This window comes from Oryx dammah, unplaced genomic scaffold (genome assembly GCF_014754425.2).
Source record: "Oryx dammah isolate SB20612 unplaced genomic scaffold, SCBI_Odam_1.1 HiC_scaffold_29, whole genome shotgun sequence".
In the NCBI taxonomy this organism is placed as follows: Eukaryota; Metazoa; Chordata; class Mammalia; order Artiodactyla; family Bovidae; genus Oryx; species Oryx dammah.
In genome coordinates, this window is record NW_024070213.1 from 106,502,777 (window position 1) to 106,528,361 (window position 25,585).

A 25,585-nucleotide genomic window follows, 5' to 3' on the forward strand; every position below is an offset into this window, starting at 1 on the left:
TGACTGAAGTGACATAGCAACAGCAGCAGCACACGCCAGTAAAGTAATGCTTGAAATTCTCCAAGCCAGGCTTCAGCAATACGTGAAACTTGAACTTCCAGATGTTCAAGCTGGTTTTACAAAAGGCAGAGGAACCAGAGATCAAATTACCAACATCTACTGGGTCATCAGAAAAGCAAGAGAGTTCCAGAAAAACATCCATTTCTGCTTTATTGACTACGTCAAAGCTTTTAACTGTGTGGATCACAAAAAACTGTGGAAAATTCTGAAAGAGATGGGAATACCAGACCACCTGACCTGCCTCTGGAGAAACCTATTTGCAGGTCAGGAAGCAACAGTTAGAACTGGACATGGAACAACAGACTGGTTCCAAATAGGAAAAGGAATATGTCAAGGCTGTATATTGTCACCCTGCTTATTTAACTTCTATGCAGAGTACATCATGAGAAACGCTGGACTGGAAAAAGCACAAGCTGGAATCAAGATTGCTGGGAGAAATATCAGTCACCTCAGATATGCAGATGATACCACCCTTATGGCAGAAAGTGAAGAGGAACGAAAAAGCCTCTTGATGAAAGTGAAAGAGAAGAGTGAAAAAGTTGGCATAAAGCTCAACATTCATAAAATTAAAATCATGGCATCTGGTCCCATCACTCCATGGGAAGTAGATGGGGAAACAGTGGAAACAGTGGCAGACTTTATTTTGGGGGGTCCAAAATCACTGCCGATGGTGATTGCAGCCATGCAATTAAAAGATGCTTACTCCTTGGAAGGAAAGTTATGACCAACCTAGATAGCATATTCAAAAGCAGAGACATTACTTTGCCATCAAAGGTCCCTCTAGTCAGGGCTATGGTTTTTCCAGTGGTCGTGTGTGGATGTGAGAGTTGGATTGTGAAGAAAGCTGAGCGCTGAAGAATTGATGCTTTTGAACTGTGGTGTTGCAGAAGACTCTTGAGAGTCCCTTGGACTGCAAGGAGATCCAACCAGTCCATCCTAAAGGAGATCAGTCCTGGGTGTTCTTTGAAAGGACTGATGCTGAAGCTGAAACTCCAGTCCTTTGGCCACCTCATGCGAAGAGTTGACTCATTGGAAAAGACTCTGATGCTGGGAGGGATTGGGGGCAGGAGGAGAAGGGGATGATTGAGGATGAGATGGCTGCATGGCATCACCAACTTGATGGACATGAGTTTGGGTAAACCCCAAGAGATGGTGATGGACAGGAGGCCTGGCGTGCTATGATTCATGGGGTCACAAAGAGGCAGACAGGACTGAGTGACTGAACTGAACTGAACTAAAGGTTGTAATTAGAGTATGGCATTAATCTTTGGGAATTGACTCTTGAAATTGATTTGCCATGACATCTTGAGCCTTATGTATAGGTAAGCTCATTTGGTTTCAATAAAGAAATAAATATAGTTGCTCTTAGTGTTATATCCTTAAACTTAAGAGTGTAACTTTGTCTTTAGAGATTTACAGAAATGGAAATAATGAAAGATCTATGTAAATAATCTTAAATAAATTTTTTAAAATTAAAGTATAATTGATGTATAATTTAACAAATCTTTTTTATTTTTTAAAAATCTGAAATTTTGCAAAAATGCAGCTGAGATTTTTCCAAGCTAAACTCTAGATATATTTTGGTATTTAAGTGAATGTTTGCTGTTGCCCTATCCTCAGAGGAGCATTTTGAAGTGTTCTCCCAAAAGTTAAGTGAAGTTCAGTTCATTTTCGGGTCTGGGCTTTTTAATGAGAAGTTGGAATTCGTATACACTGTTAGTGTGTCAGTGAGAATGCAAAATGGTGCACCTGCTATGAAAAACAATATGGAGCTTCCTCAAAAAATTAGAAATAGAACTACCATATGACCCAGCAGCCCATCTTATGCGTATTTATCCAAAAGAATTGAAATCAGGATCTTGAAGCGGTATTAGCACTTACCCTGTTTGTAAGCATTGTGCATGCCTGAAAGTCATTATAGCTTTATTCCTGAGCATCACCATAAGCCTGACCAGACCCCTAGATGGGGTACAGGATGGATGAGGACCAGAGATGTGCATTATGCCCATTGTTTGGTCATTAAAAAAATAGTGTTTTATATTTACTTGTCTATATTAGAAGACTATGTCAAAATGGACATCAGATGGGCTGCATCAAAATATTCTCACTTTCAAGACTTATTTACTGCCAGGGGGTTATTCTGAGCCTTCTTTCTCCTTTGTTGTTGACAGTGCAATCATGGCCATTAGGACATATTACATAAAGAACTCATCAGAGTAGAACGGGAAGGGACCTGAGCAGTCTGGATAACTCAAGTTAAATGAAATCTGCCATTAGTAGCAGCTCGGTGAAGTTCATGTGCAGCTATGGGTAGGTGTTATCCAGTGTTCTTAAGGACAAAAGCTATGAGGTAGCTTTCACAGAGAATGTTCTTGCTAGATTAACTTTGTTTAGGCATGAGTTATAGTGCTGTTAGCCTTGCGTTCAATATTAATGATCAACAGTATGTATTGAATAAGGTGTCTTTAAACAAAAACTCACATGAAAAGACTAATAATTGCTTGATGGAAATGTAACCAGAGGCTTGTAGGATCCTAATTCTGAATTTTCCATAGGACCAGTGGTAGAGCAGTGGTTCAGCCATGAAATTAAAAGACACTTGCTCCTTGGAGGAAAGGAGCTATGACCAACCTAGACTGCATATTGAAAAGCAGAGACATTACTTTGCCAACAAAGGTCCATCTAGTCAAAGCTGTGGTTTTCAATCGTCATGTACGGATGTGAGAGTTGGACTATAAAGAAAGCTGAGCACCAAAGAATTGATGTTTTAGAACTGTGGTGTTGGAGAAGACTCTTGGAGTCCCTTGGACTGCCAGGAGATCCAACCAGTCCATCCTAAAGGAAGTTAGTCCTGAGTGTTCGTTGGAAGGAGTGATGCTGAAGCTGAAGCTCCCAATACTCTGGCCACCTGATACGACTTATTGGAAAAGACCCTGATGCTAAAAAAGATTGATGGCAGGAGGAGAAGGGGATGACAGAGGATGAGATGGTTGGATGGCATCACAGACTCGAAGGACATAAGTTTGAACAAGCTCTGGAAGTTGGTAATGGACAGGGAGGCCTGGCGTGCTGCAGTCCATGGGTTCACAAAGAGTTGGACACGACTGAGCAACTGAACAGAAATGAGTGGTTCAGTGTTTGCTAATTCAGTGTTTGCAGAGACTTTATAGACTAGAAATATTGCAACTAAAGGAATCAGTGGTGGTGCTCATTTTCAATATAATCAATCCAAGAAGAGAGATCAAGCCTAGGAAAGCAGTTGTGTAATATAAAGAATCATAATTCATAATTCTCCAGATATCTGGACATTGGTGAAACATGATTAAGCTATTTTTGTAGGGTCCACAGAGATTACCAAAATGTGCCTTACTGTAGGGTTAGTGCATGCTGAAGGGTTTGGTCATAACCGAGACAGTTATAGCTTCTGCCTGATAACTTATTTGGAAAAGGACTAAATCTTCTGCTTCTCTGTTTTAAAGATCTACTTTGAAGGCTACACAACTACTGTCTAAAAAGCCTTTAAGTAGTGAGTTAGCACATGTTTTAAAAACACTTTCTAAATAGTAGGAGAATCTGTAGAACCTTTGGAAAGTTTAAGTGATGATGAAATCATTTGGTCTTAAAATCCAGACCAGATCGCGAGCATTGCTTCCTATGTAAGTATATAAGAACTTTGTTCCTATGTACACATAATTTGGCAGAAAATCAGATAGGGAATTACTAGAACTATAATTCGTTAATATCTTCTCTGCTTATTGACCTGTCCATAACACAGTTTTAACTTCATTTAACTTTCAAGTAGTCAAAATAGAAAAAAGGCAAAACAAAAATAATTAGTAGTTTATAAAATAAGTCACACAAGCTGATTCTAATAATTGGGGGTGGATGGCTTAGGCATAAAATTCTGTAGTTTAAAAATCTATGTCTGTCTTCAGTAGGATTTTTCCTAATTCACATTTTCTTATGACTATCAGAACCAACTATTTAGCATGTCTGTGCCATTAGGATTCTGATGAGTACTGCTTATAGATAGAATTTGGTTTTGCGTTTTAATGATCTAGCTCTGATCTAATTGGTGAAATACTGAGTTAAATTATACAGTGTATACTTTTATGCTCAGGAGTTAATATAAATTTGGCAATAAATATGCTAAAGTAGATCAGAAAATAATTATGTATACTGTTTCTCTTTTTTATCAATCCTATCCCATTATTTCATTTTTTAATCAGACTTCTAGTTACCACTAGTAAATGGACCTGTATTTTCTTTAGTCTGTCAGAACACAAGACAGAGGTAGGAATAACCGAGTACAAAGTATATAAACTATGGTAAAGGGTAATTGATGAGTGAACAGATCTCTCACATGAACAGATGATAAGATCTACACATAGGCCATCTTTCGTTTTTCAGTCACTTTCATAAATACATGTGGCACATATATAAGATTAAACATGATGGCACCTTAAAATAATATAGAAGAATATTTAATACATGGGGAAAATGTTTCCAGTATTTTAAGTGAAAAATCAGATTATAAAAGATATGCAATGACTGACTTGATACTGATTTCTTAAAATCAATAAATAGACTAGAAATAAATCCCCCAGAATGTTAAAAGTGGTTATACCCTGACACGGAATTATGAATAATTTTAGTTTCTTGTACAATTGTATTGTACAAATTTTCTGTAGTGTATATTGATTACTTTTACTGTCAAATCACTTTTAAAAAATTTATCTCTTGTTATTCCCTCTTTCCTGAATATATTTTGAAAAAGGTAAATATATGAGTTATTTAAAGTCAAAAAGAAGCCTTGACTCTATAGGTTAAATATAAGACTAAGGCTTAGTTTATAAATTACATAAATAGAAGTTGGATCCCTCAAGACCCTCACATCTTCTGACTCTAAGTTTCTCCCAGAGGATAACGTATACACTAAGGACTTCACTTACCAACTAACTAAATAGATAACTCACAAATTAAATCTTACAGCCCGTATTCTTCCTCTGGTCTTCAGACCTACATGTAACTGTCTCCTGAGCATCTCTTGGAGATGACTCAAATGATTTAAACTCATTATCCTGCTTCCCTGCCCATGCCACCAAACTATACCCTTTTCCATCTTTTCTCACCCGGAGGCTTCCAGCACCCAGTTCTATTTGGTTTATTCCTTAATTGTATTTATCATCCTGCTCTGAAGTATATCCAGCATCTCATGCTTGCCAGAAAATAATAGTCTCATTTTCAACCATAATCCGTTTATAACAACTTAAATATTGCACAGAACATACTCTAACTAAAAATTTATTCATTGTTTATCTGAAAATCCAGTCTAATGAGGCATCCTGTATTTTCCCTTTTACCTCTGGCAACTTTATGATGAGCTATAATAATTTTATTCCAACCAACTGGATAATCAGGCTGGCTTTTCCTGGGTTAAGTTTTTTCTTTACTGTTCGTTTGATTAGCTGAAATGACTCATATGGCAGTCACAGTATATACCTAAGTGATCCAAAATGTACAGTTCATTTTCCTGATAAATGCATAGTTTAAAAAGTAGCAATTGATTTCACACATCTTGCAGACTTGTAAGTACACTGGTAAATTTCAGCTCTGCTCAGCCAATATCCTAGAATTTGGGGATCCTTCGTGAGATTTCACATTGTCTTAATTCAACCAAAAAGATTTTAAGCCCCAAACTTTGTTTGAATTTTACCCAAAATAAGCATATAGAGATTACCCAGTGCCTTTGAATGGTGCTATACTAATTGGAAATGACATCTTCCCAAAATTTTGTTCAGGCGTTTCCTGTCACAGGGGACTCTGGCTGTGTAACAAGGACAGGATGGGAACAGCTGCCTTAAGGGATTTCTTTTTTAGACAACGGTAAGGAAGGCTATTTCTCCCTGGTGGCTTGGCCACCTGTCATGTGGACCCTGTGGAAATTCTCCATTGTGATCTCATTTTTTCCTTAAAGTTATTAAATAATTCATACAAAATATTTAATTTGTTCAACCTTATGAAAGTTCTGTGTGTTAAGAAACCACGAGGAAATATAAACCAATAATAAAAATAGAGATGTTAATAGTTAACGGCATAGTTTTTAAAATTATAATCATCCTTCACTTTTATAGTTTCACAACTAATGCTTCTGCTTTTTATAACAGAATTATTATAATTAGTTGTGAAACTATAAAACTGAACAAAGTATCTTTTGTTCCTTTTGGAGAATTTAAGTATATCCAGAATAATTTTAATTCACTTACAACAAATTATATAACTAACTTCTGGTAATTTTAAAAATGATGGAGATTCTGAAGACTGTGATATGTAACTTAAACCAATAGTTCTATGCCTCCCTACTGAGTTCCTTCAGAACTAAGACAAGAAAAGAATACGATATGCCATCCAATTACCATCAGGGATGAGAGGGCATACTCTTTGGGAAGTGATCCCACATGACCCTCCTTGAGGGTCCTCTCATCCTTGCCACATCGTTTTGGGAAGTAGAGTGCTGGAGAACTTTCTTAATGTGCACTTCTCATTAGAATTAGCCCATGAAAAACATTTTAGAAAAAGTTCCCATCTCTTTAAAACTTGCCTAGGAGGATGGATAGGTATTTAAAGCCATCAATTTTACCTTCATCTATATCTAAGCATTGATGATCACTTGCAATTTGAGACTGTATTTTCCTTAAGCCTGGTAATACCGTTTTCATAAATTCACTGTAATGCACAAGTTAGGTCACAAATTATGGACCATTTTAATTTGGCTTTTCTGCTGTTGTAGTCTCCTGGTGTCCTTTAAAGCAACTCGCAAATGGCTTGTATCACATTGCAGCAGAAAGTCTTGAGTTACGAAGTTGAGTTTTGAAATGAGAACCATAAGAGGTAGACTTGAGATTTCAGTGCTATTAAGATGATATCATCCTAGAGAAGGAAATGGCAACCCACTCCAGTACTCTTGCCTAGAGAATCCCATGGACAGAGGAGCCTGGCAGGCTACAGTCCACGGTGTCGCAACAGTTGGACATGACTTAGTGACTAAACCACCACCACAAAATGGTATCATAGCCAGTGGTCCAGGAGTGCTCAAATCCTCTCCTGCATTCCAAACATCTTCTTAAGGGGGTGCCCACCAAGGTGAAAGACTCAAATAGAAAACAAATGACCACTTTGTTATTAGCATGGAAAGCACCCAGATCCTCCTCTCTAGGGTGTCTCTTTCCGGTAAAAGGTAGATTGGAGAATGAAGTCTGCGGCTAGATATCCAAATGAATTCCCCATTTCCGCCAGTCTGAATCTGAGATGTCATGTTTGGCTTAAGAAGGTAGAATAGAAAATGAGAGGAACACGTCCATCTCCTCCAAGCCGGCAGCCCCTACCTGAGTTCCCATGACATGGGTGCAAAAAGAGCAGAAGATGGGTCTCCTGGCTCCCGACTTTTTAGAGACCCTAGCAGTAACCGTAACCTAATAGTAGTTCCTGGATGCTGACCAGTCACACGAGCAGACAGGTCTTTTCCTGGGGATATTGAGGCAGTAAGTAGACAGTTGTACAGAAGCTAACACATGAAAGGGAAGGGCCAGAAACATTTAGTTCCCCCACATGTCACATTTGTTTTCAATCTTCAAATTCAGCATTTATTACTTTTGGTTTTGGTTATAAGTAATGCCATGATTTCTGGCAGGAATGTCAGTTGACATATTGATTTTACCAGTAATACCATCAAACATCTGCTTTAATGACTGAACCCTGTTTTTAAATCATTTCAACCTAATAGAGGTGTATTATCTTTTGCTTCTCTATACCTGTCAATATTTTTCTTGTCCAAAAGGGTGACATGTTTTCATCAAAGTTGATAGTCCCAGAGAGATGTAGTGTGTGCTTAGTTGCTCAGTCGTGTCCAACTCTTTGCAACCCTTTGGACTATAACCTGCCAGGCTCCTCTGTCCATGGGATTTTTCAGGCAGAGTACTGGAGTGGATTGCCATTTCCTCCTCCAGGGGATCTTTCTGACTCAGGGATCAATCCTGTGTCTCCTACATTGCAAGCGGATTCTTTATCCACTGACCCATCTGGGAAAAGACATTATTCAAGAATTTTTTTCACAGGATTGGCTTGACCCTTGATGATCTTACTGTAGTAGACATGACTTGTAACCACTGTGTGCTTTTTTCTTTTCTTTTGAAAAAGTGGTTGGTTCTAGACATTAAATTTTATACCCTAAATTTGTGGTTTATAGGAATTCTAACACTGTGATTTTAAACAGAACATTACCACAGTTAGAAAAGCATATGGGGACTATATCTATGCATGGATAGCTATAGATTTAAATGTGTAAAATTTAATTATGGCTGCTGTTTTTCCCAAATGAAAGAAAAAATTCTAGACAAAAATTAGATATTTAAAAAAATATCTCCTCCTTAATAGATGGGCCACTTTCAATTGATCTGAAATTATTTCTACAAAACCTCCTAAAATAAGTAGACCATGTATTTGATGACATAATCTCTATTTTATTCTAGTCACATCTAGTACAGTATACTTATTCACATCAGCGCAGTTGATTTCTGCATGCATGGACTCCATTAAATACAATTAAATTTAGAGCCACACAGATTTGTTTTATATATTAATACCTCCCTTGACCTAAAATTTACTAAAATAAAAACTGCTGAGTTTATATTTCGATAAATAGACTGGCTTAGCATTGTGAATGTTGTCCAAAAACCTAGGTGACCTTTAATTATATAAGAACATGAGGGATCTCAACCTTCACTTTTAATGTTGTGAAAGCATTTAATATTTTAAAATGAGAGTCCACATCAAATAATTTTTCTTTATTCAACTCTTACCTGAGTTTCCAATTCTGAAAAATCAAGAAATCCATTTAAAAATCATAGATAGCTGTAGATATAAATATCAGTCTCAATACTCACATGGCATTTTTTTTTTTCCTGCTTGCTTTTTAATAAAAACCTGCATTTAACAAGCTTTAATGAACACGATAATATGGTAGGATTTGGGCCTTGTTTTTCCCATTTAGACTTTTTTCATTCATTTTCTGTAATCTGATCGTATGTCTTCTTACTTTTCTCCCTCTTAAGGTTTAATGTCATTTTCATTTCCAGTCACTGATATGGAGGAGTTTATTTAATCTTGACTATAATTCTATTGACATTTTAGTAGTTAGCTTGTCTGTAATAATGCACTGGAGTATTCTATGTTTGAAAGAGATATTACCATTCATTAAAGAATGCGTTGCTTTCCACATTTATAAATTTTGAGGAATGGGGGCCAATGTCATCTTATTATAATAAATACTTTCTTAAATATATGTAGGGCTTCCCTGGTGGCTTAGACAGTGAAGAATCCGCTTGCAGTGTGGGAGACCTGGATTTGATCCCTGGGGTGGGAAGATCACCTGGAGGAAGGAATGGCTACCCACTCCAGTATTCTGGCCTGGACAATTCCATGGACTGTATATGTATAGTCCATTGGGTTGCAAAGAGTTGGACATGACTGAGCGACTTTCACTTTAAATATATGTAGGTTTTTGTGTTTCGAAGTCTTTATTTTTAGTTTCCAAAAGGACAGTTAAGTTTCTGAATATTTTCATCTCTTAAATATTTTCTGCCTTTTAAAAAGTGAGGCATATAATTGCCATAAAGTGATCATTTCCCCTTTTCAGTGTAGAGTTTCAGAGCTTTAATAATCCCATGTAGTCATCTTAACCATAACCTATATCAAGGTATTAGAACAGTTCTAACACCCCCCCCCCCCCCCAGTTTTCTCATGCCTGATAGTCAATCTATTCCCACCCCCAGCTACTGACAACCTTTGATCTGTTTTCTGACCTTATTTATTACTTTGCCTTTTCCTGAGTGTCACATAAATGAAATCATTAGAGAGTCTGGCTTCTTTCACTGAGCAATATGCAGTTGAGATTCATCCACATGGTTGCATGTATGAATAGCTTGCTCCTTTTTATTGCCCAGCAGTATTCCATTGTACGGATGTGTTTCCATTTGATTATGCTACCTTTGAAGGCTATTGAGTTGTCACCAGTTTGTGGTGATTATGAATAAAGCATGCTTGCATCTTATTTTTATATGAATTTACATTTTTATTTATCTTGGATAAATAGCTAAATGTAGGTAATGAATCTTACAAGATTAGGTTTAAATTTATAGAAAACTATTATTTTGTTTTCTCAGGAGGATGTGGCATTTCCCATTCCCACTAGCAATGTACAAGATTTCTAGTTATTTAACACTCTTGCCATACTAGTTATTGTCAGAATTTTTAAAAATCTCAACATTTTAGTAAGTGTGTACATGGATCTAACTATGGTTTTAATTTGAATTTCCTAGTGATTAATGATGTTGACTATGTTTTCATAGTTGCCACTCATGTATCTTCCTTGATGACATGCCTGTTCAGATACTTTACCCTTTTTTTTTTTTTTTTGGACTTGCTGGGAGGCTTATGGAATCTCAGTTCCCCAACCAAGGACTGAATCTGGGCTACAGCAGTGAAAGTCTGGAATCCTAACCAAAACTCTATTTTACCCAGTTTTTAATTGGATTCTTTTCTTGTTATTGACTTTGGAGAGCTCTTTATATATTCTGGATAGGAGGCCAATTTTAGCTATGTATTTTGCAAACATTTCCTCTCAGTCAGCCTGTCTTTTCATTTTCCTAGTTAATTTCTGCATTTTAAACTATATTTTTATTCTTTACTCTTAGTTTCTAAACCCTCATATTAACAAATTTACTTTGCTTTCTAACAAAACTTGCAACTTTTGGAATTGGAAGAGGCTAGAAGAAAACAGACTCCAAATATAGCATAGTTACATATAACATTTACTTGAATAATATAGCAATGAGGAATTCTCTTGGCTGAAAATAGCATAAAATCCAACTTGAGAAGCTTAGACAAATAAGACTGTTTTTCTTCATTACAAGAAGTTGAGAGTAGGCAGCTGATCACAGAGATTCAGGAGTCTCATGTGATCAGAGCTGATGTCTATAGGTTTTGTTGGCCTTTCTCTTGCAGTTAAAGGTTGCTATCACAGCTGATAATATTCACTCAGACAAGAAACAGAGGGAGAAAAAAGGACACTACTTGTACCAAGACAGCAACAGTTTCACAGAAACCTCTCATCTACTTCCGGTTGAATTCTCACTGGACAGAAATGGGTCGTGCGTCTAGTCAGTGCTGGGAGGAGGGGGTTGAAAATAGGGCTTGCATAAGGTGAGCCTACCTTGTGTATGTCTCATGTAACAACTTTAAAATAACATCCAAATCCACAAGTCAATAAAACTGTCTGCAAGAGCAGAAGATAACAATCAGAATCTGGTTTTGAACTCAAAAGTTTTTCTATACTTGCTGGCCAAGCAGCTAAACTCCAACGGCATCTTTCTAACTGAATCTTAGACATGCATGTAATAGTAACAATGAAAATATGGCAGCTATTATAATAAAAGTATAAGAATAAGATGTCATGGTTCATGAAGCCACATAACTGTTTCTTCTTTGGCTAACTGTTGAAGATAGTGTTTTACGTAGTAGAAAAGTAAGATTCATAGATAGTATGTTCCTTAAAGTCACATAGAAAAGGGACTAAGAACAAGAAACTCATGATATAGAGTTGTCATCCCTTTCCTATATCTCTGTACCAGTCAGAGTTTTCAAGATCAAGAACAATGATTCAATGTAAAGTTCATACTGATACTGTCTACATAGTCTATGATAAATGAAAGCTCAGAGGCAAAAATCCTCTTGCACTTGAATTTTAGCTATTTGTTTTAATTCTGTCTAAATGGGAACTGTAAACTTGGTACACAAGAGAAGTTTTTGCTATGTTTGCATTTGTTATTCTCTCAGAGACATTTTTTCTGTCCAGAAAAAGTAAACTATCTGCTTTTAAATATAAAGAAAAATTAAAATTTAAACTTTTCACTTAAAATATTTTAAAATAGCCCCTCTATGGTAAACATTAATATTAGCTCAAAGTTTTAGAAGCAGCCAGTATTTTTTTTTTCATATTTTGACCCATATGCCTAACATACTGAGTAGAATAGCCCATAAGTGAATATTAGCTGAATGAATTAATGAATGAATCTTTTTGAACCAACTCACTACACTTCTAATGCTTTTATTGAATTAATCTCTATTTATCTATTTTCAGTATGTTAGAATAGATTCTGGGTTTTCCTGGTGGCTCTGCCTGCAATGCGGGAGACTTGGGTTCAGTCCCTGGGTTGGGAAGATCGCCTGGAGGAGGGCATGGCAACCCACTCCAATATTCCAGCCCAGAGAATCCCATGGACAGGGGAGCCTAGTGGGCTACAGTCCATGGGGTTGCACAGAGTCAGACACGACTGAGCAACTAAGCACGGCACAGCACAGCAGAATAGGTTCTAAATATACAAAATGCTTGTTGAATTTGTGGGATTTACTCAAGGTTAGGGAATTATTGATTAAAATGTAAAGTAAAACTCTGTAGGAAGAGTTTTTATAAATCATTTGACTTTTCACTACGAATTAAATGTATCATATCCAATAGAATATGCTTAGAAATAGTGTAGGTGAAGTTTGCCAAACGTTTGGGGGCCCAAAAGATTCAGAGGACCAAAAGCCCCATCCACTGTCCCTTGAAAAAGCCCATACAACAGTTTTCTGTTTTCCCTTCAGAAACTTTCTCAGGGTATCTGGAAAGTACTTTAGCTTACCATAACAACTTTCTTCAAAAATTTATACTTTTACAATTGTCCTTGAAAAGTAAAATAGGCAGGGATAGGTTTTGCCCCTTAGGAAATAAAAGGCTAAGAAACGTTCATAAGATGACACAGCTAATGAAAAAAATAATTAATGTCTCCAGGCTTTGACTTAGAACATGACCTTTATAGCTCACTTTTGAAAGCCAAGTAGTCAGAATCTATTGTATTTTACAGGATGAAAGCTGACAATAATACTCGATTTCACTTAGTATGTTATAACCAGAAAAGAGGATTAAAATGCTGTTTCACTTTCATTTGGAGTGATATATTTGTTGTTTTCAGAACTGTATTGTAAATTTACAGCTACCACTTGTTTAGTGGTATAAGCATAAAAAATTCAGAAACTTTTATTCTGAATATAAGAACTTGTGACTTCTGCACATCTGTTTCAACACATGCTATCAAAATAGTAGTGGTCTGATGTTGTCTCAATATAAGAAGACCTGATGTGGTTAAAAGAGGAAATATTTGGGAGGCAGTTAGATATGAATTTCTATACCAAACTGACCACTGACTAGCTGTGTGATTGTGGGCATGTTGCCATCTCCACGGCTGTTTTCTTGTGTGCAGAATGCCTGAACCACAAGTTGTGAGAATGAAATGAACTCATAGATATAAAATGCTTACACTTGATATTTGACTCTAAAACTTATTTATTAAACATTTATAAGACCCTTTACTCAGTGCTATACAAGTTATATTTTCCAGCTCACTAATTATTACATATCAAAAGAAAATAGGTATCTCTGTTTATTAGTTCAGGGTTTTCTAATCTCAGCTTCGTTGACATTTTGGTAGGTAATTCATTATTGGAGTGGGGGCAGGCTACCCTGACCATTGTAGGCTGTTTAGCAGCATCCCAGGCCTCTACATACTAGAGGCCAACAACACCATCACTCTCCCCATTTGTAACAACCCAAGATGTCTCCAGACATTGCTCAGTGTCTCCTGGAGGTGGGGGCAAAATTGTCCCTAGTCGAGAACCAGCCTTGATCAATTCTTCCTAAAAGTGTTCAAAGCCTCCTAGTCCTAGAAGATTCTTCCTCAAAGTTCCCAGGGTCAAATACATTGGGAAACATTAAATAGTAATAATAGTAATTAATTTTTTATGCATTTACTATATCCCATGGACAGCTCTTATGTCTTTGAATCTTCACAACAGAAGGACTACAAGTTAGTTGCTGCTTTAAGCACATTTTTCAAACTAAAAATTGAGCCCAGAGAAATCAAGTAACTGATCAAGGCTTAGGGTTTGTTTCCTCCAGAGCCTGTGCAGTTATCTATACACACTACTTCTTGTATAGCCCGTTTTTAAATTCACAATTCAAACTGGGCTGTTAAGGATAATTATTCTTAATTTGTATTTATCTCAGACTCTTAATTTTTTGCTTTTGTGCTTCAAATTTCCTCCTTTTATTTTTTATTGAAATATAATTGACATGTATTAGTTTCAAACGTACAACATAGCAATTCAGTATTTGTCTACACTGTGAAATAATCACCACAGTAAGTCTAGTTAGCATCCATAACTGTGAATAGTTACAAATTTTTTTTCTTTTTTTCCTTCTGAGGAGGACTTTTATGATCTACTCTCTTAGCAACTTTCAAATGTACAATACATAGCTCCATGGTGTCACAATGAGTCAGACATGACTAAGCACGCATATATACACAGTACTGTTAACTGTAGTGACCTTGCTGTCCACTGTATTCCCATGACTGATTTTATAACTGAAGTTTGTACCTTTTTGCCCACCCCAACCCCCCTCTCTGGCAACTACCAATCTGTTTTCTGTATGTATGAGCTTGGTTCTATTTGTTTGCTTGTTTTGTTGGTTTTTTTTTTACATGCCACATATAAGTGAGATCATATGGTATTTCTCTTTCTCTGTCTGCCTTATTTTACTTAGCATAACGCCTTCAGGATCCATATACTTTATTACAAATTGCAAGATTTTATTCTTTGGCTGACTAGTATTCCGTTGCCTGTTTATCCATTGATGTCTACTTAGTTTGTTTCTATACCTTCAGTTCAGTTCAGTTGTATCCGACTCTGCAACCCCATGAATCACAGCATGTCAGGCCTTGGCTCTCCTAACTAATGGTGCAATGAACATATTGCATATATGTGCATATATAGATATGTGTGTGCATATATCTTTTTGAGTCAGTGTTTTCATTTTCTTTGGGTAAATACCCAGAAGTGCAATTACTGGATCATAATATAGTTCTATTTTTAATTTTTTGAGGAAATTCCACAATATTTTCCATAGTGGTTACACTAATAGGACTTCCCTGGTGGCTCAGCTGGTAAAGTGTCTGCCTACAGTGCAGGAGACCCAGGTTCGATCCCTGGGTTGGGAAGATCCTCTGGAGAAGGCAATGGCAACCCACCCCAGTACTCTTGCCTGGAAAATCCCATGGATGGAGGAGCCTGGTAGGCTACAGTCCTTGGGGTCACAGAGTCGGACACGACTGAGTGACTTCACTTTCACTTTACAGTAATTTACAGTTGCATCAACAATGCATGGGGGTTTTCTTTTCTCCACATCCTCTCTAACTCTTGCTGTTTCTTCTCTTTTTGTTAATAGCCATTCTAACAGGTATGAGATGATATCTCATTATGGTTTTGATTTGCATTCCCTGATGATTAGTGATGTGTTGGTGATGTTGAGCTTCTTTTCATGTGCCTGTTGGCCATCTGTATATCTTCTCTGGAAAAATGTCTATTCAGATACTCTGCCCATTTTTTAATTAGATTGTTTTGTTGAGTTGTATGAGTTCATATATTTTGAATATTATCCTCTTATCAGATACATGATTTACAAATATTTTCTCCCATTCAGTAAGTTGCTTTTGCATTTTGTTGATGGCTTCCCTTGCTGTGCAGAAGCTTTTTAATTTGATGTAGTCTCATTTGTTTATTTTTGCTTTTTTTACCTTTGCTTTTAGAGTCAGATCCAAAAAATTATCTCTGAGATCATTATCAAGAAGCTTACCACCTATGTTTTCTTCTTTGAGTTTTACGGTTTTAGGTCTAACATTCAAGTGTTTAATCCGTTTTCAATAAATTTGTGCGTATGGTCTAAGATAATTGTTTAAGTTTCATTCTTTTGCATGTGGCTATCCAGTTTTCTCAACAGGGTTTATTTGTAAGACTGTCCTTTCTCTATTGTGTATTCTTATTTCCATTATCATAAATTAATTGACCATACACGTACAGGTTTATTTCTGGGCTCTCCATTCTGTCTCATTGATCTATGTCTGTTTTTATGTCAACACCATACAGTTTTGGTCACTATAGCTTTGTAATATAGTTGGAAACCAAGGTGGATGATGCCTCCAGCTTTGTTCTCCTTTTTCAAGATTGCTTTGTCTATTCAAAGTCTTTTGTGGTTCCATATAAATTTTAGGATTGTGTTCTATTTTTATGAAAAATGTCTTTGGAATTTTGTTAAGAATTGCATTGAATCTGTTGATTGTATTAAACTTAGATAAATGAGAGTCTTCCTGATGGAAGGGCATTCCAGACAGAACACACAGCATGTGCAAAGGCCTGAACAACTCAGAGGGTGTGATAAGTTTAATGTTTGGTTAATGCTCAGAGAGGAAGAAAGGAAGTAGGAAAACAAGACTAAAGAGAGCAGACTGGGTTCTGCATTGTTCTGCTAGCTGGACTTTTATAAGCATTTAACTTTGCAACCTTTACTGTAAGAGCAACAGGCAGCCAGGAGCACCGAAGCAGCATGGTCTGTTTGATGATGATGACTAAAGTCCATAGTGCTTTGTTGATGGAGAGACCCAGCTGACATTAATGCAGTGCTTTGAACAACAGATAGTAAGTCAGGATGGAGCAAAGGGGTCAAATTTGAGAGAGTTTTAACAAGTGAAACAGGCTAGAGAAAATCTTCCTCTTAAATAGGTTGTAAGAGCAAATAAGTGGCATTTGTGGAAGGGCTATTTCTACATAACAAAATGATGTACTGTCTAGGGAGTAGCATGGAAACATGTATAGCAGCTATTTTGATAATCTGAAGAATTTGCATTAACAGGTCCCAGTTCCACAAAATGCTCTTCAGAAAACTGTGCTCCTCCCTGTTTAGATTTCCTACAGAAACTGGATACCACGGTTGTTTAGTGGAAGTACAAGATAAAAGGTAGATTCTGAGTAGTCCTCCTGCCCTTCTAGTCCAGACTGCTTTGTCTTTCTTCTCCTTAAATATGCTACCGGGAAGATGAATCAGCATTAGTGGGGAATTCAACCAAATCTATTTGAGAAAGGAGCCAATAAAAAAATGTTGGGAAATTAGTCCAAGACACTCAATGAATGGTTGTTGAATTAATCAACTTTTGAGTTGACCTTAATAACTTTTAACTTAAGCATATAAAGTAAGATTAATAGAAAAGAAAAGAAATCTTCAATTTAAATTTTCCTATTTTATCTTTCATTGGTATAGCTTATGGGTCATTCCTGAAATATACTCCAGTATAATACCAAATGGACTTGTACCTTTGTGCTTTGCTGGGCTGTGCTTAGTCGCTCAGTCGTATCCAACTCTTTGCAACTCCATGGACTGTAGCCTGCCAGGCTTCTCTGTCCATGGGATTTGCCAGGCAATAATACTGGAGCGGGCTGCCATTTCCTTCTCCAGGGGATCTTCCCGACCCAGGGATCAAACTTGGGTCTCCTGCTTCACAAGCAGCTTCTTTACTGTCTGAACCACCATGGGAAGAGGGAGGTGCCACTTTGAGGATACTGAATCCAGGAACAGACCTAAGCTGCAGAGTATGAAAAAGACAGGACTCTTACTTTAGCAACTTAAATGAGAGGCTTGATGTGGCATGCATGAACAGTTCTCACCATGGGAAGATTTATTATTTAAATCTTCAAAATGAGCATATAATCAAGCATATTTAATCATGTTATTTTTCAAAACATCTTCTTCAAACTGTCCTTTAAAAGTCATCTTCTACACTTCAGTTTATTTAAAATTAAGCAATATATTTTAGCAACTGATTTCCTAACCCCATCTCTGGTAGTTTAGAGGAAAAACAATATTTGTTATGTTTCAACAGTCTGTATAGTTGTGTCTAGAATCATACTTAGTAATAATATGTTCTGTCTAAGAAGTACCTGTTGGGGTTGGTGTTCTGAGAGTGTTACTTCAGTAAAAGGAACCATACAAAATAATTCTTCTTATTTACTCATTTTTCAGATGGACAAAAAGAATCAAAGGGGTAGTGGTTCAACCAAGACCTCATAGTTCCCAAATTATATTAAAAGGCTCAAACACAGGTCCACTAGTCAGCAAAACCTGTATGCTTACTGTAACATCATTCTAGACTCAGATTTTACCCTCCATTCTTTCCGTTTTACCTAAGTGTTAACATGAACCGGTAGTGGATATGTTGTTCTATATACCAGTTCCGAGAATCTTACTTTACTTGTCTCTGCTCCTGAATCTCTGTACTTACAAGTTATGACTGTGTATCAGTAACACATTCCAACATGCATACCTTCCAGTGTTCAAGGAAAAGATATTGTAATCTCAGTGTTGTGGAATATTAATTTTGAAAACTATTTTTAAAGTATCACCTAGATTCAGGAAAGAACTAAATACATCATTTTTACTACATATTTGAGAGCTAGAACTGTAAATAATGGTAAACATTTTTACCAAAGGGCTTTTTATAAAACCAGATATAAAAGTTTTACTACTTGATAAACAAGGAATGCCAAATTTAAAACTTCTGAGTAAAAATGATTGCCTTATCTTTTCTACAGCAACCTCCTCCAACCCATCCAAAAATATAGGAGGGATTTTTGGATCAAGTCATCAGGATAATTGATCCAGACCTGTTTCACTTTGAGATAGGGAACTTCTGTCTTAACAATGAAAATATATTGTCCTATCTGCAATGAAAGAATTGATATTCTTAATGTTCTTACGCATTCTTTTTTTATGTGAACATTTTAGGTATATCAATATATGCATGAAACGATAACTGTTAATGGCTGTCCTGAATTCCGTGCCAGGGCCACAGCAAAGGTAAGACTTGAGTAACTTTAAAAATATACTTAACTCCAGTGATCTAGTAATTGATTGTGCGCGTGTGTGTTTCAGGTATTCTCGTGTGTACACTGTAAGAGAATTTAGACATCAGTGGCAGCCCAGAGTCTAGAACCAGTACTACTTCCCAGGTAAAAATCCTAATGGAAAAATTGAACGTTTCTGCTGCTTCTGTAGCTTAAGAAAGGAGAATGATTTCATTAAACTCACTAAATGTTCATTTGGCACAAGCAAATCTACTGGTTCATCGTATGAAATACTTCTTGGTTTTCTGACACATTCTTCTGATCCAAAAGAACCTGTTCACTATTCAATGCATGGAAATTTATTTGCACAAGTCTAAAGGTTTGACTCAAGCTAGACATGGCAAGAACTCATCTGATACCCACTGATGCAGGATTTTTCCATGTACTACTCAGCAGAGCAGCTGAAAGAATATGATATTGACCTAAAGGGAAGGCTTGTCAGCTATTGTGGTAGAGACTACATTTGCTCTTGAAAAACTCCAATCCAGAGATTGCAGAGACCCTACGAATGAAAATGTTACAACAGTAGGATCATGAGGTTATATGGAAAATAGACCATAGGAAATAACAGTTTTAACCTAAAATCACTAGTGCAGTTCTTATTTTATAAGTGCAGAAATGTTATAGTAGATACACATTTGCTTTTTAAAAGCTTTTCTCTTTCTAATAATATATAAGAAATAACAGTTGGAAATAATCAGAATTTTCCATTTAATTCTTTTGTGTTATATCAACTCTTACTTAGTTTCTCTCCTGACTTTTAAGTTTTCATTCTGTAACTGAACACTGTAGACTTGTGACTATTTGTTTCGTTTTTGTTTTTTAATTTTTTTTAACCCAGGCACAAAAAGGGTATTATTATCATTACATCATGCTTTGCTTGTACTGAAGTGAAACACACACAGAAAAATGATCCCTACATGGTTTAATTAAGGGGAATGTGAATTATGTAGTATTTTACCATTCTCATTTCTTATTCATGTAGAACAGCAGGATAGCAGCATAATGTTGCAATAGCACAATATTTTCTGGTTGTTTCTGGGCTGTCTGCATTGCATCCATGTCAGCCATTAAAACCTATGCATGACAACAGGGTTTGCATGAGCAAATGCATGTAGCTAAAAACAAGCCATTATTTCCATTTCATTCACTATCTTTCACTAAATGCAGACAGTAGCATAATGCTAAGTTGATGTGTTAATGCTGTGTGTGAAAAAGAATGTACAGTTGTTGGGAATCAGTATTTTCAGAGTGTTGAGTAAATCGCTTTATAATAGACATCTAACCAGCTGTGGTTAAGGCAGGTTACTGGAGGTGGAAAATAAGAAGCAGGCAATATTCTTACTTTATTTCCATGGAAGGGAGGGGGTGAAAACTAATGGTAAGTTGTTTCTTTAACTTATTTTTTAAAACTAATATATTTGAGTTTTAAAATAAACTTATGTCCATATTAAATTGTATTTTGTACATCTAGGTATAAAACCATGGACTTCTCATTTTACCTACATTGCTAGAGTAGTTGAAATATTAATTTTAAATATAGGGGGAAAAATCTGTGCCAGATAAGAGGACCTCTCATAATAATATGGAATACTGATGTGAAATAATTATAATCTGTTTGAATCTATTACTTTATTTTAGCTTTTTTTCTTTTAGGCATTTCAATTTAGGAAAAAAGTACTAAATTTGCTAAGCCAGTGGTTTCGCAATAGCAAAATTCTAGATTTATTCACCAGGATACATGTATATGTATATCTATAAGTGCTCCTTGGTGTATTGAGTAAATATTTATGAACATTTATCAAGTATCGCTAGTGGTAAAGGAACCGGCCACCAATTCAGGAAACGTAAGAGATGCAGGTTCGCTCCCTGGATCAGGAAGATCCTCTGGAGGAGGGCATGGCAATCCACTCCGGTATTCTTGCCTAGAGAACCCCATGTGTGACCATAGGGTCACAGAGTCAGACACAATTGAAGCTACTTCATGCATGCACAAGCAGCAAGTTAGACTGTGTAATACAAAAAAGAGGAAGCCACAGTCTCAGCCCTGAAGGTGCTGGTGGTCAACACGTATATAATATATGCGATAATTATGGTTTATGGACTGTATGTAGGTATTAAATGCACCAGCTATTTGGAATCCAAGGATAGGCAGAATCGCGTCTAACCAAGGTCTCTGGGAAAGATTTTTATGAAAAAGGGAAAACTTTGCCATAATGGGTAAGATGTAGAAAGGTGGAAATAGTTGGGCTGAGCTTTGCCAAAGAAAGGAATTATAAAGGACATCTAAATGAAGAAAGCCCCCTCCCTTTTGTATTCTTTCTTTCACAGGAGAATGCTATAAAATAGGAGGAGTTGCCTGGTCTGCGCCCTGCAAATCATGTGAATAGCCTTATCTCCCTCGTTTTATCACCAAACGATCATCTTTTCTTTCAGGCTACAGTTGCAGCTTTTGCAGCTAGTGAAGGCCATTCCCACCCTCGGGTAGTCGAACTGCCAAAGACAGATGAAGGCCTTGGTTTTAACGTGATGGGAGGAAAGGAGCAAAATTCTCCCATTTATATCTCTCGCATCATTCCTGGAGGGGTGGCTGAAAGACACGGAGGCCTCAAGAGAGGAGACCAGCTGCTATCAGTGAATGGAGTGGTATGTTCATAACATAATCAGAGGTTTTTCACTCTGAGTACATCCTCCCCTCCCCCCACTGCTGTTATTGAAATCAGTATTGAAAATCCTCGAGCAAATCTTTATTTTGTGTCCAAACAACTTCCTAAGCATTGATGGATATCAGACCTACAAAAGAGATAATTTTATAGCTTTGATTTCTCATTTTGTCTTGTTCAGGGATAAAGAGGACCTCCTGGGAAAATCATCCCAAGATATTATTCCAGCTAGTAGAATTTCCCCCACATAATACTCTAATTGAATTAATACTTAAAAGAACATAATTTCAAGTCACTTTTATTCAAAGTTTGTTGTTGTTCAGTCGCTGAGTTGTGTCGGACTCTTTGCAACCCCGTGGACTGCAGCACACCAGACTCCCCTGTCCTTCATCAGAGATATGAATGAATTTGCTCAAATTCATTTTTAATCTTGGAGTTTGCTGAAATTCATGTCCATTGAGTTATTCAAAGTTACTGTAAGCAAATATACACATTTAAAAAATAAAACTAGAACTTTTACCCTATTTATTTTTCATTTTAATTATAGAGGAAGGATGGCTTTAATATGTATAATAATAACACACATGGAAAAGGCTAATGAACAGGTAATTCTTTAAGCCAAGTAAACAGCTACGGTAAAATAAAAATATATTAGCCCCTTTCCTGAAAAAAAAAGTGCAAGTATCTCTTCATTATATTTATCTTAGTTTTCACATGAAGTTAAAAGTATGAACATACATTTTTTCACAGCCTCATATTCTTTGGATGCCATTACCTCCACATGTAATAATGAGTTGTTAATGAAATGGCTTCATGTGAAATGCATAATTCTTCCCTTCTACTTAAATCAAAAATAATAACCCCAAAGCAAAAATTTCAGAAGTATGATTAGAAGCATATCAAAGCTTACTTTTCTTTTCATCTGGGATCTGTCTTCTATGAACTTAAGGTTTAAAAAAATAAATTAGATTTGTGTTCTTTGTGGTCATAGTGATTTCTGCTAAGGACATAATATCCAAAATAAATGCATTTGAAATGTGATATTTTGTTTATAGCCATGGAATAAATTCTTCTGTATATCTTGCATTTTGGGGGGCCTGACTAGTAGTTTTATAGAACCCCAAATTATTCAACTCTGCTGATCTCTCATGTACATCAAAATCACCAATCCATGAATATTTTATATCCCTTCAGCATTCCAATTCTAAAATTACCATTTCATTTACTTTTTTCTGTGCAACAATGCTGTAAGATGAGCTTTTTATTGACCTTTAGATAACTAGAACTTTTTCAAAGCATGTTTCAACTGATAATCTATTTCATAGTCAAGTTTTCTAGGGAAGGACTCTAAAGCTAGGTCATGCAATTACGTCACAAAGTAATCTGTGCCTCACTGTGTGAATTTATGATTTCTCTGAATGTATTGGGTAGATCAAAGGAAGAGTATATATATTTTTAAAAGAACTAAAAATATATTCATAGTAAGTGTATTTATGTAAAGCTACAGAAAGTTTATATTAAATCAATATTTAGTTGACTTTATTTAAGCTGTCTGTCAAAAGGGCAAAAGAACCTTCATTTAACCCATACATTTGTAGGGAACAGAGCTGTTGGCATTTACTAATCACTCCGCCATTCCTTGCAATGATCTGGGACTTTATCTGGCAGACTGCAGGCACAATGGAATCAGACACATCAGACTCTACCACTCAGTATCCGTGGATTTAATAGATTGTTGTTGTTGTTCAGTCACCCAATCATGTCCAACTCTTTGTGACCCCATGGACTGCACCATGCCAGGCCTCCCTGGCCCTCACCATCTCCAGAGTTTGCCCAGGTTCGTGTCCATTGCGTCGGTGATGCCATCCAGCCATCTCATTCTCTGACATCCTCTTCTCCTTCTGCTTTCAATCTTTCCCAGCATCAGGGACTTTTCCAGTGAGTTGGCTGTTTGCATCAGGTAACCAAAATACTGGAGCTTCAGCTTCAGCATCAGTCCTTCCAATGAATATTCAGGGTTGATTTCCCTTAAGATTGACTGGTTTGATATCCTTGCTGTCCAAGGAACCCTCATGAGTCTTCCTAGTTTGAAATCATCAATTCTATGGCACTCTGCCTTCTTTACAGTCCAGCTCTCACAACCTTACATTACTACTGGGAAGACCATAGCCTTGACTATACAGAGCACACTGTCTAAGTTTGTCGTAGCTTTCCTGCTGAGCAGCAGTCATCTTCTAATTTCATGGCTGCAGTCACCATCTGCAGAGATTTTAGAGCCCCAAAATAAGAAATCTGTCACTACTTCTACCTTCTCCCCTTCTGTTTGCCATGAAGTAATGGGGCCAGATGCCATGGTCTTAAGTTTTTTTAATATTTAGTTTTAAGCCAGCTCTTTCCCTCTCCTCCTTCACCCTCACCAAGAGGCTCTTTAGTTCCTCTTCGCTTTATGCCATTAGAGTGCTATGATCTGCATATCTAAGATTGTTGATGTTTCTCCTGCCTATCTTGATTCCAGCTTGTGACTCATCCAGCCTAGCGTTTCTCACGACCTGCTCAGTGTGCGTTAGTCGCTCAGTTACGTCCAACTCTTTACAACCCCATGGACTGTAGCCCGCCAGGCTCCTATGTTCATGGAATTCTCCAGTCAAGAATAGTGGAGTGGATTGCCATTCCCTTCTCCAGGGGATATTCCTGACCCAGGGATTGAACCCAGATATCCCATATTGCAGACAGATTCTTTACCATCTGAGTCACCAGGGAAGCTCAGTGTATAGGTTAAATAAACAGGGTGACAGCAGGCAGGCCTGTCATACTCCTTTCTCAGTCCTGAGCCAATCAGTTGTTCCATACAGAGTTCTAACTGTTGCTTCTTTACTCACATGCAGGTTTCTCAGGAGACAGGTAAGAGTTCCCATCTCTAAGAGCTTTCCGCAGTTTGTTATGATCCATAGTCAAAGGCTTCAGCATAGTCGATGAAACAGAAGTAGATGTTTTTCTGGAATTCCCTTGTTTTTGCTATGATCCAACAAATGTTGGCAATTTGATCTCTGGTTCTTCTGCCTTTTCAAAACTCAGCTTGGGCATCTGGAAGTTCTTGGTTCACAAGATTTTAAGCATGACCTTACTAGCATGGGAGGTGAGTGCAATTTTCCGATGGTTAGAACATTCAAGTACTACCCTTCTTGGGAACTGGGATGAAGAGTGACCTTTTCCAGTCAGTAGAAAAGGATTTAGTTAATGGATTAATAACCCCTAAACTGAACTTCCTAATCTGAATAAGGCGAGTAGGGACTAACTTTAAGAGGTCAAATGAAAATTAAAATGAGGCAAAATGTCTGTGGAGAACTATCCTGTGATAATTTGGTCACACACAAATTAAGTATGTAAGTGTGGTTGGTGAAGAAACTTGAAGAGAGTTAGCAGTCCGCCTATGATATTGCTAATGCTAGTTATATAAGTTTTAAAGCAAAGCCTGCTGTCCATAAAAGCATATTTTAGCAAACATTTATTAGCAAAAAGGCATTAATAGACTCACACAACCTCTTCTGTTAAGTTTGATAACATCCTAGTTTTTGGTCTGTTCAGATGTTCCAAAGCCTGAACCCTTGAAACCTTGCAAAAAGGGTTTATTTGAGGCAGATGAACCAACATTCCAGAGCCAAGATTTTTGTTATAGTCAGCATCAGACAACCAGAAACTCTATTAAACTGGCAGTTGGAAATAAGAAGCTTTAGTGATCACACTTACGCCACTAATCCTTCGGTGCAAGCTGTGAGCCTCCTTCAGATTTTTGCAACCTGGTCATGCAAAGGTGGGAAATATCTCCAGAATCTTTAGTATTCTACTTATGTTTAAAACCTTTAATTTTGTTAAGTTCCATATATCATGCTAATTTGTAAGTCACTAATTTTGCCAGTAAGAATCCATTTCGGACAAACTGTTGCTAATAAACAAAACATCCTTAAGATGGGTATAGC

The 25,585-nt window shown here is 36.9% G+C and overlaps 1 protein-coding gene and 1 non-coding gene across 2 annotated transcripts in view; both read left to right on the forward strand.

The window, feature by feature from the left end:
- LIN7A (lin-7 homolog A, crumbs cell polarity complex component) overlaps positions 1-25,585 on the forward strand; it is a 155,381-nt gene that overhangs the window by 76,478 nt on the left and 53,318 nt on the right. Inside the window, exons 3-4 of the mRNA XM_040234497.1 lie at positions 18,827-18,898; positions 21,382-21,591. Of these exons, the coding sequence (XP_040090431.1) occupies positions 18,827-18,898; positions 21,382-21,591 (282 nt within the window). The remainder of the gene's footprint in view (positions 1-18,826; positions 18,899-21,381; positions 21,592-25,585) is intronic.
- Positions 15,141-15,212, forward strand: TRNAC-ACA. Its single transcript has one exon. It is a non-coding gene; the product is annotated as a tRNA-Cys (tRNA).